General features: G+C 38.0%; 1 protein-coding gene across 4 annotated transcripts; it reads left to right on the top strand.

Moving 5' to 3' along the window:
- The first annotated feature begins 858 nt into the window (after window positions 1-858).
- On the top strand, window positions 859-18,520 carry ptprc (protein tyrosine phosphatase receptor type C). Of its 4 annotated transcripts, none has more exons than XM_063890945.1 (31): window positions 859-1,172; window positions 4,016-4,042; window positions 5,090-5,305; window positions 5,450-5,581; window positions 5,747-5,776; window positions 5,997-6,275; window positions 6,371-6,607; window positions 6,695-6,808; window positions 7,124-7,255; window positions 7,345-7,497; window positions 7,756-7,908; window positions 8,750-8,961; window positions 9,067-9,127; window positions 9,259-9,367; window positions 9,628-9,665; window positions 9,907-10,016; window positions 10,168-10,258; window positions 10,684-10,760; window positions 10,896-10,932; window positions 12,014-12,111; window positions 12,353-12,478; window positions 12,665-12,822; window positions 13,416-13,551; window positions 14,676-14,825; window positions 15,050-15,140; window positions 15,284-15,420; window positions 15,883-16,008; window positions 16,099-16,224; window positions 16,318-16,478; window positions 16,830-16,965; window positions 17,628-18,520. In XM_063890945.1, exons 1-31 carry the CDS (start codon window positions 1,109-1,111, stop codon window positions 17,943-17,945), a joined length of 4,035 nt encoding a protein of 1,344 aa, XP_063747015.1. In that variant the 5' UTR covers window positions 859-1,108; the 3' UTR covers window positions 17,946-18,520. The 4 variants fall into 4 exon arrangements, with proteins under 4 accessions (XP_063747015.1, XP_063747016.1, XP_063747017.1 ...); XM_063890946.1 differs by having other exon boundaries at window positions 860-1,172; window positions 16,102-16,224; XM_063890947.1 differs by lacking the exon at window positions 5,090-5,305 and having other exon boundaries at window positions 861-1,172.
- Window positions 18,521-18,544: the final 24 nt, after the last annotated feature.

The raw sequence follows: 18,544 nt of genomic DNA, 5'->3' as shown, positions 1-18,544 counted from the left end.
TTGCATGTATTATTTGCATTTAACTTCATGAACTAGCTGACTGTGTTTCATCCACATTCATATCAGCCCACCACCATGTGTGTGAGTCTCGATCCCCGGAGAGTTTCTCTACTCCTCTCCTTCCTGTTTTATCCCCTATTTTCTTGGGTATGTAAACAGAAGTAAAGCATTTAGAGCTCCAAGGCAGAGAATGATGATCAAACACTGTGCATGATCAATGACTTTGAAGAGATCTAACAGCCATTATACATGTATTTCACACAGAAGGAACAGCAGAAATGTACAAATTTACTTCGGGAGCCAATGGCCACTTGTTTTCTCTCTGAACACAAAAACAGAGAACAAAGTTTGAGAAAGAAAAGGCTGCATCTTTTTTGTCTTGCACAATGTAGTCCTCGCTCCTCGTGTGCTTTTGAATACATGACCGAATGACTGTAGGCCTGTAAGCTTAAGAGCAGGGAGGAGTCAGCAGCAAAGAAGAGGAGCTCTGAGAAGTTGTACTTGTGTATGTCAAATGTTTTAGATGTAAAATTGCTCATTCTGATTTTGAACAGTCAAAGGCCAACTAAACAGAGGACATTAACCTGGGAAGCATACATGTTCATTAACATTTCCATTGTCTTTCTCGCTCTGTCTATTAGTATGTAGTTGTCAAAGGTTGTGTGTTAAGCATGTATTTAAAAAACATCCTAGTCTTAAAGATTAAATTCACTCTTTTGTTTCACAAGTCAGATAGTTTTCACACTTAAACACAAACAAGTGAAGATTAGATGAGAGAACACTTCCTGTTCTCGTGGTTAAGCTGAAATTAAGCTTCCTGTAACTAAGTGTTAAGGTAAAGGCAGTCTCTTTTTTTGTGACATCACTCCCACTTGCTTGACTTGAAACCAGAGGCGAGGTTTAGGGTTTGGGGAACAAGTTCAGGAAGCTGCATCCACTGATAAGACAAAAAACATATGTTGTTTTAAATAACGTCTTTTGACTTATTTCTCTTTTAGAAGTGAGTTTAGAATAGGATAGAAGCTTCTGTTTGACGTGCGACTTCCTGTTGGTCCCTACCAGGACTTTGCTGCATGGTGTGTGTCTGAACACACCCTAACTCCTGGAAATGGCAGGTCGCTGTGGACTGACGACCCTGCTGCTCTGGGCTTGGATCATCGCTTTGGCTAACTGTAAGTACCCATATTCATTTGGTTTATGAAAAAAGTCAAATAAATGGTGTTTTAGAAAGTTGTCCCTTTGTGTGTGTCATCTGAAAGTTGTTCAGAAGGAAATGAATCTATATACGATGCAAAACACAAGTGATGGCCAACTGTTCCTGATGAGGTCTGTTATTCTTTATCCCTGACTTAGCTGTTTTTGAATCATATGGTTGATCAAGGTTATGAGAAAAGGAGAAACGATTTCCATTCCTCAGATAGACACATGAATCTGTCACCACAAATACGCTTGGTAACTTGTTTTTTTAACTGGAGAACATCACCACACAAAATAAAAGCATTTAAATTAAAGCTAAGGTGAAGAAGCTTCACGTTTCTTAAACTTTCCAAACACAAAAACACAAGACATAACCGCGCACACTTGATGTGAGAAGCAGATAAATGACAGGTTTGGGAGCCCCTTTGGCAAAAGAATAAACAAATATGTTCGATCAAAGAGTGCTGTTGATAAGAAAAGCCTTTAAAACACGTTCTTACATTGGTACAAAGCTGTGGGAATTTTTGCAATCATGTTTCTGTTCTGCTTTGATATTGTGTGTGTGTGTGTGTGTGTGTGTGTGTGTGTGTGTGTGTGTGTGTGTGTGTGTGTGTGTGTGTGTGTGTGTGTGTGTGTGTGTGTGTGTGTGTGTGTGTGTGTGTGTGTGTGTGTGTGTGTGTGTGTGTGTGTGTGTGTGTGTGTGTGTGTGTGTGTGTGTGTGTGTGTGTGTGTGTGTGTGTGTGTGTGTGTGTGTGTGTGTGTGTGTGTGTGTGTGTGTGTGTGTGTGTGTGTGTGTGTGTGTGTGTGTGTGTGTGTGTGTGTGTGTGTTAGAGATGACAGGATTTTTCTGGGTGTGTCCCTTCAAGTTCTTCACTTCAACCCTAGTGACTTCAAGTTTTGTATATGATACAAATCTGTGTGTGTGTGTGTGTGTCTGTGTGTGTGTGTGTGTGTTAGCGCGTTGTGAATATGTGCATGTGTTAAGTGAGACCCTCCTTACTGCCTCTTGCATCACTCAGAGTTCTGCTACTGTTACGCACATCAAATTATTTCTGCTATTTTCAGCTCAGATCTCTGTCCATGTGATCTGAAACAACCCCTTTAATCTATTTATCCTACTTAAGTAAAAGTGTACAAGTATTATCAGCTAAATATACTTAAAGCATCAAATCACATCATGCTGTTTCTGCAGAAATGTGGCCTGTGTAAGGCAAGATATTTATTCAAATGGTAAAAACTTTTCACATGCAACACATATTTGTATCACAAGTTTCCACATAATTTTAATTATAGATCACATTCACACCAAATGTATGTATTCAAACCAATTAGATGAAGGCAACAGTGCCCCATTAAGATGCAACGTGCTCACACTTTCTTTAGCTGCTGCGGGACAGAGTTGTGTGAGCAAGATGTTGACCACTTCCGTGTTCCATTCTGAGTCGCCTTCATTTCCTGGCAGAGCATAACAGAGCACAAAGCAGGCTGCAACAAAGCACAAGTAAATGAGTTGAGAACTCATGAAAAAAGGGGAAGTTCAGTGTGTAAAATGAAGAAGTGAGGTCAGAAAAGTTAGACACGATTAAAGCTGTTTCTTGGAGGAGGGGGAGCATTTCTGTAAATCCAAAATATGAAAAGAAAGTAGTAGCATTTTTAAACTATGATGGTGAACCCTTAAAGAAAACTGATAAGTAAGAGATAGATCCAGACCCTGTTTCAGTTTCTTTGCCAAATGACAGGCAAGTAAATGGACTCCGGGTCAAGTGTGTGCTGTTACATTTATTCTTCTGCTTCTTTTTCTCTCAAATGTGGACAAATACTTGTAACCTTGGACAGGGCGGACACTTTTCTTTCCCACTTAACTCTGTAGACGCTGAATAAAACGTAACCAAAGGGCCAAAAAGATTCTCTTAAAACTAGTCTTTAAAACAATTTTTTTTTTTTTAATCTTATGATAAAAATGTACGTTTTAATAAAGTTTTCTCATTTGCTTTTTGAATTACTCATAGAGCACAGTTGACATGTCTCAAACCTATTTCTGAAACTACTCATATCAGTCACCACAAAGTATAAAGGTGGTAAATGTCATTGCAGAGAGCATGCATCTCTCTGCTCAATGTAGAAAAAAGTGCGCCAAACCACATCCTGAGTCTCATTGTTCATCTGTCCCCCATCACATCACCCTCATTGCTCTCTGCTGTTACTATTAGCAGCAAATGGACAAACAGCTAAAATGTGTTAATGGTAAACTTATTCTTACTGCATGTAGTGAGGAAACAGCCATCTCAAGTAAAACACATTTAAATGACACGTGCTGATATTGACCTGGTAAAACTGATGTACTGTTAGAATACAAAGGTTTGAAAGGTATGAATTAAAATCAGTTTTAGATATATTAAGTATGTTTGATGACATCAGTCCACATAGCAAAAAGCATGAATGTTATTTTGAATGACTATTATTTTCTAAAGAAAGGAGACGAATACAGAAAGTCCATTGGTGCTTATATGTTGGCCTGTCTTCTGTCTAAACTGAAACTAACCTTGTGTGTAGGGGAGGTTGTAGGTTTCATTACAAAGCAGGAAGTAGCGGTTTGCCTTCTGAAATAGCAAATGTGGCTTGCTGCCGCATTGTCTTGGCAACCATGTTGCACAGCGCTGTCTCATGCAGAACTTGATGAGCATGGTCACATGATAATGTCTCGGCCCTGCCGGAAGGGTTCTATCTGTCTGATGAAGTTGACGCAAACATCATTTTCGTTTTTTCCTCTTTTAATGACAAAAAGCCACACTGATTTACATTTATTTCCTCTCTGCAGGTCAAGTGACATCTCCAAATAAAACAGGTAAGGGGCTAATCTAAAATTTAACATTGCTCACATCAGACAGTTTTCTTTCTTTAGCTCACTCACAACATTTTGCTTTTCAAAAGATGTATGAAACATATATGTACATACTGTGTGCAACTTATCTGCAAAAGCAATTCACATTTATGATGAAGTCGAGTGCAAATGTTTCCTTAAATTCACTCTCAGTATTCAGTCTTACTGTGTGTGATGGTATTTTACCTTTTAAGTCTTAAATTAGCTGAGTTCAAACATCATCATCACTATCAATAACTGACCTCATAGCATCTAACATATTCACATAGTGTTGCATAATATATTTATACAATTACACACAGTATCTATCACGTGTTTGAGTCCATAATAACATGTATTCATGTTTTGCTTCCTTGTCTGAAGGGCCTGCATAGTGAGTTTAATTTTAAAACAATACACATTTCTATATTATACTGTTACTTCCCAGTTATTTGTCAATTTCTTCCTAAACAGAAATAGGAATAGCAAGAACAAAACATATTTTTAACATAAATGTTGTTTTGAAAAATTGAAAAAATGGTATCTTATTTGACAATCCTTGTTTTGCAGAAATAAATTGTGAAGGTGTATCAGGAAAAGAAAGCTGTAGAAATGTGTCATCATAGTCGTGTTTTATCATCACCTAACTCTGGTTTGATAATAATTTGTTTTTGACCCTGTGAAGAAGCTATGTAACATCACTGTGCCTCTGTTTACACGAGCCTGTTGACGTTGGCTACCTTGCTAGGGTTTTGTCATCCTAAAACAGGGAGCATTTAATCTCACAGCATTTCCACTATTCTAGCTGAATTGTCCTAGTGAGATCTTCCAGCTGTATACAGCCTTTCCTCCTCTGAATATACATGTGGTCCTGCCCTGTGCTACTACTGTATGTGTGTTTCAACTTGTATCCTCTTATTAGGACACATTTATAATATAGCAGAGTGATTTTCTTTTCCTGTAGCACCTTTTGATGAACTAGCATTGTCATATTGTGTTTGGCCTGATTTTTGACATTTTCTTGGAATGCAGAAGTTGCAACCCCCTTACCTCCACGCACCAGCACAAATTCCCTTTCAACTTCAGCAATCAGTTTACCAGACAGCCGCTCAACTCCACGCACCATGGCAGCAACTACTGTCATGTCTCCAACTGCTCCCAAACCTCCACTCACCTCTCCAACACTCACCTCTCCAACACTCACCTCTAACTCACCAATGCCTGCAATAAATTCAACTGGTATTTCCGGTAATGTATTTTGCCTCAGTTTACACTTTTATTGGAAACAGCGTTGAATTCAGCCTGACATTGCTGACATGTGCATGACATCTGGTAGGACTATTGGCAAAAAAGGTTTTTAGGGTGACCTCTAGCATGCTCTCCATCTTACAGCCATTACTGCTCCTCCTACAACCACCACATCCTCACCCACCCTCACCACAGTCTTGCAGACAATCACCTCTCAAAACAAGACTCAACCTCCAAACACCACGTCCAACACATCAGTGACTCCCAACACCAAAGGTTGGAACTTTTTCTCCTAAATAAGCCCACCATTTGTTGTTCTATAAGACCCTGATGGTTTGCTTCAGTTGCTAGATTATTTTGCACAAGTATTGAAAGCTTTCACAAGCATATATTAACCTTTTGTTGTTTCCTTTTCTGATCTGATTTGAATGTGTTCTCCAGACAGCACTCAAGCCCCTCAACCTCTGAAGTGTGAGTATCAGTTTTTGTTTTCAAAATGCAGCTCACCTTCACACTCATCTTACTAAAAACGTTCAGTGATTATGTTGGGTACTTCATAATGTTATCCTTGGCAATGAATGCCATTGCAGAAAGTACAATTTGGATTCTCTGGAGCACGTTCAACATCTACATGAACAAAGTGTCTGGGATTAAAAGATGTCACCAGGTTTTGTTTTTATTTTGTGTGCAGGTTCCTACACAGTCAAACCCATCCAGTTTGGCATCCAGATAGACATGACGAAGAACTTTACGACTGGCAACTACACCATCAACATTAATGAAAAGGGCCGACCAGATACCAGACACAAGTATTCTATTCAGTTCTCCGAGAGTAACTCAGCTCATGCAATCAAACACCTGAAGCCCTGCACTGACTATGAGCATAATGTGGCATTTATTGATGGTGCTGGCAAAGAAACACCCCGTTACTGCACCAATCAAATAAATACAACCAGGACATTAGAAATGAGTGAGTAAACATAATTGTTGAAGATCATCTTACTTGTTTAAATTTGAGAAGAGACACAGACAGATGTGTGTGTTAATTGTACTTGTGTATTTCAGATCAAGGTGACATTAAAGATAAAAAATGCATGCCTGGATATGTTTGTTACAATAGTGAATGGGACATCAGCTCTTCACTATCAACACCAAATAATATTTCAGCTGTGACGTGCAAAAGGGACGAAAAGGAGATCTGTTTTAAACCTCGTTACAATGACATTTGCACCAATTTGACTACAACGTTCACTTCAGGAAACTGTGCTAAAAACATTAACCTCAACACAAGCATCACTGCTGGTATGTACAATAGAGTCTTTAAAATACATGTGGTGTAAACTTCATTCATCATGTTTCATGGATTTGCTGTTTCCTTTTTTCCAACAGATTTCTTAAATCCAAGTGAAATAAGTAAAACAATCCCAACTAAACTTCCTGCAGAAATAAAAACAAATTTGCCACCAAACTGCAAACATCTCAACATCACTTACACCTGTCTGGGTAAGTGGAAAGACTAGAAGTAAAGAGTCTGTCACAGACAATGTGACAGGATTTACATGGAAATATTCACATGAAATGACCACACTGTAGAAACACATGCAGTTTTATCTCAAACTAATCTTCCTTTTTTTCTGGTTCAACACAAAGTTAAAGTGTTGCATTTTGCACTCTGTGAATCAGTTTTTAATACATGATCTTTTTTTTATTGATTTCTGTAAAACATCTGTCCACATTCTATCCAAACCCAACATGTAAGTGCTCACAGGGATTTACGTACTTGTAATTGAAGACATTTTGTCTAACTTGTGTTTTTAGAAGATGGAAAACCCAATGAATTGAATCTTACCGACCTGGAGCCCTACACAAACTACAACTGTACCGGTCAGATCATGCACAACAATGTCATCATAAACAAAACAACTGCTATCCAGTTCAGGATTGACTGTGGTACGTGAATAATGACCTTACCTCAGGGCAATGATAATAAAGAAAACTGTAGAAAATAAGAGTTACTAATGTCTGATGTGTTCCTACAGATCTTATTATAAGCATCTTAGAGCCAAGTGTCACCAACAATTCCATTCATCTGAGCTGGAACACACACAGTGTGAAATGTCGAGATGTCCTTTCTAATCTTCCGAAGCTTTCTTATGAGTGCAGCTGTCAGCCTGGTTTTAAGAAATACATAAGTAAGTTAACATATTTAGATGATCTGTTTTATCATTCAATTTAACAAAATAAGCAAAACATTTTGTTAATTGAAGTCAGTGCTCCAAGCTAACTCTTTAGCATGCTGCCTGAAGGTCGGTGTTACAATAATATCCTGAGATGAGACATCAAGTCAATGTTTCCTGAGGAATGTGTTCATGAAATATTGTACAAATATATACAGTTAAAACAATGTGCTGTTGTATAATCCCAATTTTCTGTCTTTGCTTTCTCTATAGTGAATCAAACAACTAATGCAGGAAATACAGGAGGCTCATGTACAATTAGTAGACTGGAACCATACACCAAGTATGAGTGTGCAGTCCAGCCCAAATACAATATAAGTAACGTTGCAGGAGTTAATAAAAAAACGACTAGGACAAAGATTGGAGGTAAGTGTCTAAAATGTAACTTGTATAATATTTTTGATCAAAGGTAATATAAAGAATTTAATATTTATTTATTAAGTTGTTTATTTCCTTTTTTGTTGAAAGGTTCGTAATCAAGTCACTAAGATGTTACTTTAATTTGAAACATCAGTTCACAATTTAATATAATAAATGATTTAATTATTTTTAGAATGTTAAATTATAATAATTCTATTTAACATCATCGTATACATCATCATGTTGGTCTTTTTTCACAAATGATATTAAATGCTGTGAATCAGAGAACATATCATTATACATAATTGTTTTTCAGGCCATTATAATGAACATCACACAGTATTTACAGTCATTAGTGAAGCACAGCTTTGTTTTATAGTGTATAACTCTACCGTCTTGAGTTTGTTCTGACCCAAATAATGAATCAAACAAATAAACTTTATCAGGATGTACATGTTACATTAACTTGTCACTTTGTATGTGGCTGCCTATCATATGTCATTTCAAAACAGATTTGTATTTCCTTTAATGATTACAATTTGATGCATGTGAAGTCCAACCTGCAGACTTCCCCCAACACATACTGTAACAGCTGTGTCAGATATATGAAATAACAACATTCATTCATCCTTAAAAACATAAACGATTAAAGAATAAAAAACCTTTTACTTTGAATGTTTAATAATAAATGATTTCAATGCAACTTTCTTCTATTTGCACAGTTTGTATTTTATCCCTACTGACAACCATCCAACCATTACATCACCACACTCATGATGCTAATCATTGTTAAACATGCTGTTTGAACAAACTGAAATATCACTTAAAGTATGATTTTGTTTTACAGTGCCAGGAAGAATCCATAATCTGATGTTGGACACACAGCATAACGTGATTAAGGCAACCTGTAAAGCTCCACATACATTGAATGGACCTGTTGAGTCAATACGTTATATCGCACGTCTTTATATTGGTGGTGACCTGAAGTACACTCTGAATGAAACCAAATGCGAGTTTGAATTCAAAGATTTAAGCTACTCAACCAATTACAGTGTGGAGGTGTGTATGAGGCAAACCTTTGGTTTCCCAACACTATTACAACTTTATTCGTCATATTTCTTCAAATGCTATATTTCCTGATGAGGATATTTTCTGTGTTCCCAGGTGACTGCTTCTTATGGAGGTGACGAGAGCGATATCATCAAAGAATCTCAACTTACTTCCTGTATGGGGTGTTTTAATAAATACCATATTGTCTTGCATTGTTCTGTTAAATAAATAAATGTTCTGACCTACGTAACATGTGTCTTTAACATAAATGCCACTGCTTTGATACTATTTCCCATCATTCTACAGATAATGACAAAGCTGTCATTGGGTTTTTGGTCTTCCTCATCATCCTGACGTCTGTGGCCCTGCTTCTGGTCGTCTACAAGATTTATGTTCTGAAGCGCAGACAGTCCCAGTGAGTTTCATTCAGCGTCAGTTTTACCTTTGCGTTAATTCTGGTTGGATTCTGATGGTTTATTTCAGTGAATGCAACTGCAGGTTTTATACTGATGAATCCATTTTGTTGAATTTGCAGTAAATAAATAGGCATATTATTTCGATTGCATTATAGACATAACTAGCATTACTGGTATACAACTCTTCCTCTTTGCTTTCCATTCTGTAAACTGTAAAATAAAAAGTCTTTGAAGCCTATTTTAATTATTTATTTTGCAGTAACCTGGGTGAAAACATGATGCTCATTACTACAGCAAGTGAGTAGACATATTTCCAGTTTTATTTACTTAGTCTTTAATTACATGCTCAAAACAGTCTGTAAGTATGTAATAAATGACTCATAAATCGGCTACTTTTCTCAATGATACTTGATGTTTGAACATGTATTCCTTGTCATATGATGAAGAACATATTTTCATGACAAATGTATAAAGACATGGGAAAGAAACACGTCACGTTGTGTCTGTGTCTTATCTTCTGGCCTGTTTGCTGATGTAGATGACGAGGAGAATCTGCTGGCAGTCGAGCCGATTGCAGCAGAGTTCCTGCTGGAAGCCTACAAGAGGAAGCTGGCTGATGAGGGAAGACTCTTCCTGGCTGAGTTTCAGGTACATTTAAACCTTTTAGGAAATCATTTTTTATATTTATTTGGGGTTTTTTGCATGTCAAGCTAGTACAAGTTGAAGACTGAACCTACAAAGTTGGATTTGCATGATCAGGACAAAGACATAATTTCGGCAATTTTTTTTCTGCTGACAGAGCATGCCCAGAATCTTCACAAGGTACACCGTGAAAGACGCCAAAAAGGCCTGCAATGTCCCTAAGAATCGCTATGTGGACATCCTGCCATGTGAGTCTGTCCAACATCACAAGAAACCATCAGTTAGTTGTAACTGGCTTTGTCTCCACTCTTTTGCCAGAGTGTATAAACTGTGACAGATATTTATTTGTCTTTCAACTGTTATTTGATTCACAGGTTTTAGCTTCAGTTGTTTCGGGTTTTTTTTGGTTTAATAATATGTCCTAATTTAGAAATGCTTTTACTTATTATTACATTTGTTGTTTCTGATTTGTCTTTGTGTGGCTTGAATTGTTTTTAATATATGTTTCCATGTCAATATAAAGAGTACATGTATGAACACCAATGCGACATATGCATGATATATTTTCGTTAACATCACTATAAACTGCTTCTGAATTGAATTTCAAGAATACTGATTCATTAGCTGTTAAGTTGTCTTCTGTGATAATTATTTATTTTCTTTCCTGAACCAGATGATTATAACCGTGTTCAGATGACCACCGGAAATGGGGAGGCAGGCTGTGACTACATCAATGCCAGCTTCATCGATGTATGAACAATCTTATACTACAACAATATTTTTACTACTACTGCTGCTGCCATAAGAATGACCAAACATCACATTACACACTCATGATCTCTTTCTGACAATACACACCATAATGACATTCTTTTCCTGTGGCAGGGGTACAAGGAATCCAAAAAATACATTGCAGCACAAGGTAAAGCAATTCTTCACTCAAACAACTGTGCACTTGTTCATTTATATACATTTAAATATAGTTTCAAGTTTCAAGGTTTTATTGGTCATATGCACAGCATATACAACGTATATGTTGGCAATGAAAATCTTATATCCCATGCTCCTCCAACAACTCAACATACATGGTGCAAATAAGATAAATAAAATAGTGCAAAAAGAGAGAAGAATAATTACAATAACAACAATAAAAATGTGTTGTTATTGTAAATATATACATAAGTGGAATACATTGAGAGTATTTAAATACTTTACACTGTTAAATGAGGAGGTATGGACAGATGCATATGTATAACAGATGTATATGGCAGATATGTATAATATATAGATGTGTGTACTATAAACAGATATGTATGGCAGATTTGTATAATATATATATATATATATATATATATATATATATATATATATATATATGTGTATGTATGTACTATAAACAGATGTGAGTAGACATTCACAGAGCTCAGGAGTTCAGCAGTCTTATAGCCTGTGGTATAAAACTGTCTCTGAGTCTGGTGGTCTTGGTCCGGATGCTGCGGTACCGTCTGCCAGACGGCAGCAGACAGAACAGATTGTTGCTGGGGTGATGGGGGTCCTTTAATATCCTACCGGCCTTCTTCCTACACCGCTGGGTGTAGAGGTCCTCCATGGATGGCAGCTCCGTCCTGATGTGCTGAGCAGTTTTCACCACCCTCTGTAGAGTCTTACGGTTGAGGGCGGTGCAACTGCCATACCAGGCGGTGATGCAGCCAGTCAGGATACTCTCAATGGTGCACCTGTAGAAGTTGCAGAGTATCCTGGAGTCCATGTTGAACTTCCGCAGCCTGCGGAGGAAGAAAAGCCGCTGTCGTGCCGCCTTGGATATGACCCTGGTGTGATGTGTCCATGTCAGGTCCTCACTGATGCTTATAATTATATGTGTGTGTGTGTGTGTGTGTGTGTGTGTGTGTGTGTGTGTGTGTGTGTGTGTGTGTGTGTGTGTGTGTGTGTGTGTGTGTGTGTGTGTGTGTGTGTGTGTGTGTGTGTTTGTTTGTGTGTTGTAGGGCCGAAGGAGGAGACTGTCAGTGACTTTTGGAGGATGGTGTGGGAGCAGCAGTCCTCTATCATCGTTATGGTAACACGGTGTGAAGAAGGAAACCGGGTAAGACTTCATCACTGCATCTCCGCCATATCAACTTTATCAGATATAGTCATTCACACTCTTGCCCACATTATGGTTTTGTGTCTTGGAGAATGCTGCTGATATCTTCTTGTTTTATCTTCAGCAGTCTGCTCGTAAATGTATCAAATGCATATTTGGATAGAAAATGTGCCAATATGTGCTAATGTGTTACTGATATGCCAAATTCTCTCACTCTCTCCTGTCACATGATGTGTCGCAGGTCAAATGTGCGCAGTACTGGCCGTCTCGAGACCGTGAAGCAGAGATCTTTGAAGAGTTTATTGTGAAGCTGAACTCAGAGGACCACTGCCCAGATTACACCATCCGCCATCTCAGCATTACTAATGTGAGTCCACTGGATGAAATAGCACTGAAATGTTTATTGTTACTATTAGCCTATGTGTGTCTGTGTGTAAGTGAAAGCCAGTATATCTGTCAATCTTTATCTCAATAAATTTACATTATAAAATGTAATGGATCTGTGTTTATAAATGTCTTTGTGCATGTTTGCATTACCTCCCTGTGTCTGCAGAAGAGGGAGAAGAACTCAGAGAGGGAGGTGACTCACATCCAGTTCATGAGTTGGCCAGACCACGGCGTCCCCGGGGAGCCACATCTCCTCCTGAAACTGAGACGGCGCGTCAATGCGTTCAAGAACTTCTTCAGTGGCCCCATCGTTGTTCACTGCAGGTAAGAAGCCTACAAGCTTCAGCTAACAATTACTTCAGTTTGATGATTCATCTATGTATAGCTGTGATTGGATGTCATTGTTTCCATTTGTCTTTGAGGCATGATCAGGCCATATCTGATATCTTCTGTGCTTATTTCCCAAGATTGCATTGGGATGCATTACTGATATGCCATACCTGCAATCTTGTGTACTGTTCATGGTGTACATTGTTTTTGTTGTATATATATCACAGTCACATCCCTTACAGAATATCCAATTACCAATAGTGTTCAGTGCATGGGATGCTTAAGTTTGCCAAAGTAATCTTCAATTTCAAAAAGTCTAATGAAATCACATTTCTTTCTACTAATGACCAAAGACCTAATACAATCTAATGTGTACATTTTATAAAGAGAGTTCAGACAGACATGAACTTTCCTGCTTCAATGACTTATGAGTTGAGAAAAGAGGGATGACATTGTGGATCAGGGGGAATTATCCACCCATTTTCCCCCTTTAATTGTTTCTAAACTGATGCTCGACTCCACCTTTACTTGTCACAGATAGACATGTATAGATGTGTATCAGCCTAATGTTATTATCTCATGTGCAGCGCGGGAGTCGGCAGGACAGGAACATACATTGGCATTGATGCCATGATGGAGTGTCTGGAGGCAGAGGGCAGAGTCGACATCTACGGTTACGTAGTCAGACTCCGCAGACAGAGATGTCTAATGGTTCAAGTAGAGGTAAAATATCAACTAGGATCTTATTTTGTGTGTGCGTCGCTGTGTGTCTCATGAGAGTTTAGCTTATTGGTTTAATTTATTAACACATACAAAGAATGTGACTTCAGTTCTCATAACGAGTACTCACAGTGCAAGAACAAACTTACAGGAAGTGAAGTAACATGAACATACAGCTAAACAAAGATGATAAGAGCGACACACACAGGATACACACGCAATATAAAGACAAACACCTGAACATAGAGGTTTCTTTTACACAACAATATAATGGTCTGGTTGCAAAATGATAGCTTTTTATGAAATGTTAATATTGTCAAGGAGATTATGTAGAATATAACACACACACACACACACACACACACACACACACACACACACACACACACACACACACACACACACACACACACACACACACACACACACACACACACACACACACACACACACACACACACACACGCACACAGGTAATTGGTGACAAAGAATCTGATTCTGCCTTTATAAAATGAATATTTAATTTCAGTTTCTACATGTATTATTATTCATTGATTAATACATAATATTGAAAGTAAATAATTATTCAGCATAATTTAAAAAATGCATAATTTTAAAGCAACATTTAATAATTAAAACGTTTTCTCATATTCAATGTTTTTGATTGATTATAACAACAGACCTTGAAAGTCTATAATCATATTCAGCTCTTGGCTAGAATGTATCTTTTATTAATTTGCAGCTAATACATATTAATTGTTCACGACTGCGTTACACTATGATATTGTATAAATATACAATAACATTTTGTGACTTTTTAACTCAGAAGCTGAAATAACTTCCACACAGTATATGTTTGAGCATATGCAATACATTAACAATAATATTAATTTATTTCTATATATTGAGTGCCAATCACAGGGCAAGGAAGGTATACTATTTGATTAATGAACACAGGTAAAGATAAAACACTACTGAAGCAGAATTGTGTATATTAAATCTAAATCATTCACAGAGAAGGAGAAAGAGTTAACAGGTTCTGGATGATTGCTCTCTGTCTTGTGCATTATGGCTCTATCCCCAAACTGTATATTCTTGGTTTATTTAGTGATGTTGTCCTCACGCAGGCCCAGTACATCTTGATACACCAGGCGCTGCTGGAGCACAATCAGTTTGGAGACACTGAGACAACGGTGTCCGAGCTCCACAGCACACTGAGCACGCTCAAACAGAGAAACTCCAGCAATGAACCCACCTTACTGGAGGACGAGTTTGAGGTATGGCACTCCACAACGTTAGTGGTCCCCCCCCCACACAAACAAACACACACACACACACACACACACACACACACACACACACACACACACACACACACACACACACACACACACACACACACACACACACACACACACACACACCTTTTATTCGTTCATATGGAAGGGACTGTAGACCCTTTTTTAGCACTATGATGAAAAGTCTTTATCTTGCAATTCAGAGACTCCCCATCTATAAAAACTGGAGGACATTCAACAAGGGGCTCACAGAAGAGAACAAGAAGAAGAATCGTTTTACTTCTGTCGTCCCATGTGGGTATCAGCTCAACAAAGGGGCAGATTACATTTTACACAATAGAACCACATCTATAATTACATCTGAGTGTATGCAGAGTTGTTATGTATTGTACATGCAATCATTTACCAAAGTACCTTTTATTTCACTTCTGCTTCAGATGACTACAACAGAGTGTTGCTGAAAGTAGATGAAGGACGCAGTCGTGACAGTGTCCCCGATGAGGAAGAAGAGGAAGATTCATCCGATGAAGAGGAAGAGGAGTCAGCTATGTACATCAATGCCTCCCACTTAGATGTAAGATGTTTTACATACACTTTTGACTAATTTAATAACCTCTTTCGGCATACTTCCCTTCACACTTTATTGAAATGGATTTGTTGGACAAAACATTTTCTTTTCTTTTTTTTACTGAAACTTTGACTTTTTTCACTTTCCTGTGGTAGCAGGTTTTATCTCCTTAACTCCGAATGAAATCCAAGCGTTCAAGCAGCCTGGAATTTTTTTAATCTAATATAAATGTACCACATCATGCTTGTTTGAATTTCTTGCAACAATAGCTGTTTGAAATGTATTCAGAATCAGAATCAGAATCAGAAATACTTTATTCATCCCAAACTGGGACATTTTCTACTTACAGCAGCAAAATACAATATAATAAAAACAAGATATATACAGATAAAATAGTGCAATGAAATGGAATATTAAATCAAAATATAATATAAATGTACAATGTTAAGTAAATTTTTGCTCACGCAGGGGTACTGGGGCCCACACAACTTCATTGCAGCGCAGACTCCCCTGCCAGACACCGTGGCTGACTTTTGGATGATGGTTTACCAAAAGAAATCATCTGCAATCGTCTCGCTTTCTGAATCCAGTGAGGTATACACTTAATTATGTTCTGTATGTACCTTGCATAGAAAATAAACCACTTGGACTTTTACATATATGCTAAATAAACTTCGTTGTTAGCAGGAGTCTGACTCTCTCTACTGGGATAAAGATAAGAAAACGTTTGGGGATTTTGAGGTGGAAGTGACAAGCACAGACACCTCCCCGACTTTCATCACCCGGAACATGCTGCTCCGTTATGTCAAGGTAACTCGACAGATGCCTACTAACTAAAATCTGTTCTTTTCCGTTGTTTATCATCTATCATCTGTTAATCCCCCACACTGCTCCTGTCCACAGAGGAAAGAGAGTCGGTCGGTGAAACAGTTCCAGTTCCTGACCTGGTCAAGCAATGAGCTGCCGCAGAAAGCTCAGGATCTCACGGACATGATCAAGGATATCAAGCACAGCTGTGGAGGAGGCAAATCACAGAGGAACTCGCCCGTTGTTGTCCACTGCAAGTAAGAGAACCTTGCAAAAAATGTTCTCTGTAATATTAAAAGAGCAATATACATACACATTATCAGAACATATCAAATGTTCTCATAAGGAGCTTTTAAATATCAATTTTAGACCGTTAAACTATCTCTCGTCAAGCGTTTAAGTTTTCACAGTTAATCTAATTTATGAACAGAACAGAAAAGCCAATATATGTCATAGAGTGTTTAATCAAAAAACAATTCAAGGGGAATCTCAATCTAACTGTGTGTGTGTGTGTGTGTGTGTGTGTGTGTGTGTGTGTGTGTGTGTGTGTGTGTGTGTGTGTGTGTGTGTGTGTGTGTGTGTGTGTGTGTGTGTGTGTGTGTGTCCAGTGATGGCTCATCCCGGTCAGGGATTTTTTGTGCTCTGTGGAACTTGCTGGACAGCGCTGAGACTGAGAAGCTGGTGGATGTTTTCCAGGTGGTCAAAACCCTGCGCAAGGAGAGACAAGGCATGCTCTCTGACCTGGTAAGAAAGAGGAACCAAATATCTGTCAGCCCAAAGTTTCACAACTTAACTTCTAACAGCTTTGAGTGTGAAAAGTATTATATCACTTTGCTGTCAGTAATGGACCTATTTATTTGTAATCTACTGTGCTGGTTTTTAGAAATACAGACTTAAAGAAATATAGCTATAAAGCTTTGGTGTATTGTGAATATATTTCACTTGAACCAGTGCCACAGTTTAATGCTGTAAAGACTAAAAATGTCTCCTCTATGTTTCAGTTCCTTTGCTTGAATGTTCCTTAAAAAAATGAATTGAGAAGTGAGCTTTAGTGAGTACAACAGCAGGAAAGGCGGGTGTGATTGACTCAAAATATAACTACAGTGCCCATGTTCATCACAATAAAGGAACATGCCCAGCAGTGGGAGTGAGCGCCTCATTAATGTGTTTTTAATTGATTAAATTGAAAATCACCTGTAGTATTCCATGCTTTCTAGAAAGATCTATTTACTCTTTTGTTGACACAGTCCCAACTTGCTAAAAAACCTGTTGTCTGGTGTTCTTATTTGCATGCTGTTCAGTAAAATGTGTCAAAGGGTCACCTAAAAGTCCACAATCAAAGGTTATCCTCTACGTCACAGGACCATATCTTGATTTTTATACTCATTTGCCTGTGTTTCTTACAGGAACACTACCAGTTCTTGTACAGCGCCCTTGAGGGGGTCTTCCCTGTGCAGAATGGGGAAGTGAAAGCAGTTCAGGCCTCTGCAGTCGACTCAGTCCAGGTTGTCAATGAAACCAAAGCAGCAGAGCAGCCAGCAGAGGAAAAGCCTGCCAGCACTATCATCAACGACCAGCAGGGGGCAGTAGAGAGCTCTCCTCTTGTGGCTGATGCAGGGAAGGAAGACAAAAAAGAAGAGCCTGAAAAAGTTTCCGGTGTCCCCATAGACACAACCCCTCTGCAGGATACCAGCAATGGAGACACGGTTACTGTGGAGGTCTGAGGGGCTCGCAGGTGGATGATGTGTCTTTTACTTTTAGGAAATAAGCGCTTCAGCTGAATGCTTTCTTTTAATAACTATATGAATGTATAAACGTTGTAAAGCTTTTACAAAGTGATGTTTTTGTTAAGATTTGTTAAAGAATTTGATCAAATATTGTATTGTCAATTTGCAATAATGTGATTTAAATTAAGTTATAAATATTTTTCTTAGAAAAGCTGTAAGGATGCAAATAATATGTGATGGGAGCAAAGTTATAAGTCTACTGCGAATAGAAATGCTGTTGTCAAACTAGGGACTTTGGTAATAGAATAAATACTAGATACCTTATGTAAGTTGTTCCTTTATATCCCTCTTTAAAAGTGCAAGGTGCGTTTATAGTATAAAACTGCCATGCACTTTATTTCCCCTAAACAAAAACAAATGCTTGAATCTACATTTATATATATCTATATCTATATCTAGATATATATATATATATATATGGCGTGTTTGAATAATTGAGTTGTTAATTTCAAAATGTTTTATGTGACATTTCATTAAAGGAGACTTCAAAAAATATAGTATTTTTATCAGGACTTTTGTCAGACTCAAGCTCTTTC

This window comes from Eleginops maclovinus, chromosome 9 (genome assembly GCF_036324505.1).
Source record: "Eleginops maclovinus isolate JMC-PN-2008 ecotype Puerto Natales chromosome 9, JC_Emac_rtc_rv5, whole genome shotgun sequence".
NCBI lineage: Eukaryota > Metazoa > Chordata > Actinopteri > Perciformes > Eleginopidae > Eleginops > Eleginops maclovinus.
This window is presented reverse-complemented; position numbering and strand designations above follow the sequence as displayed.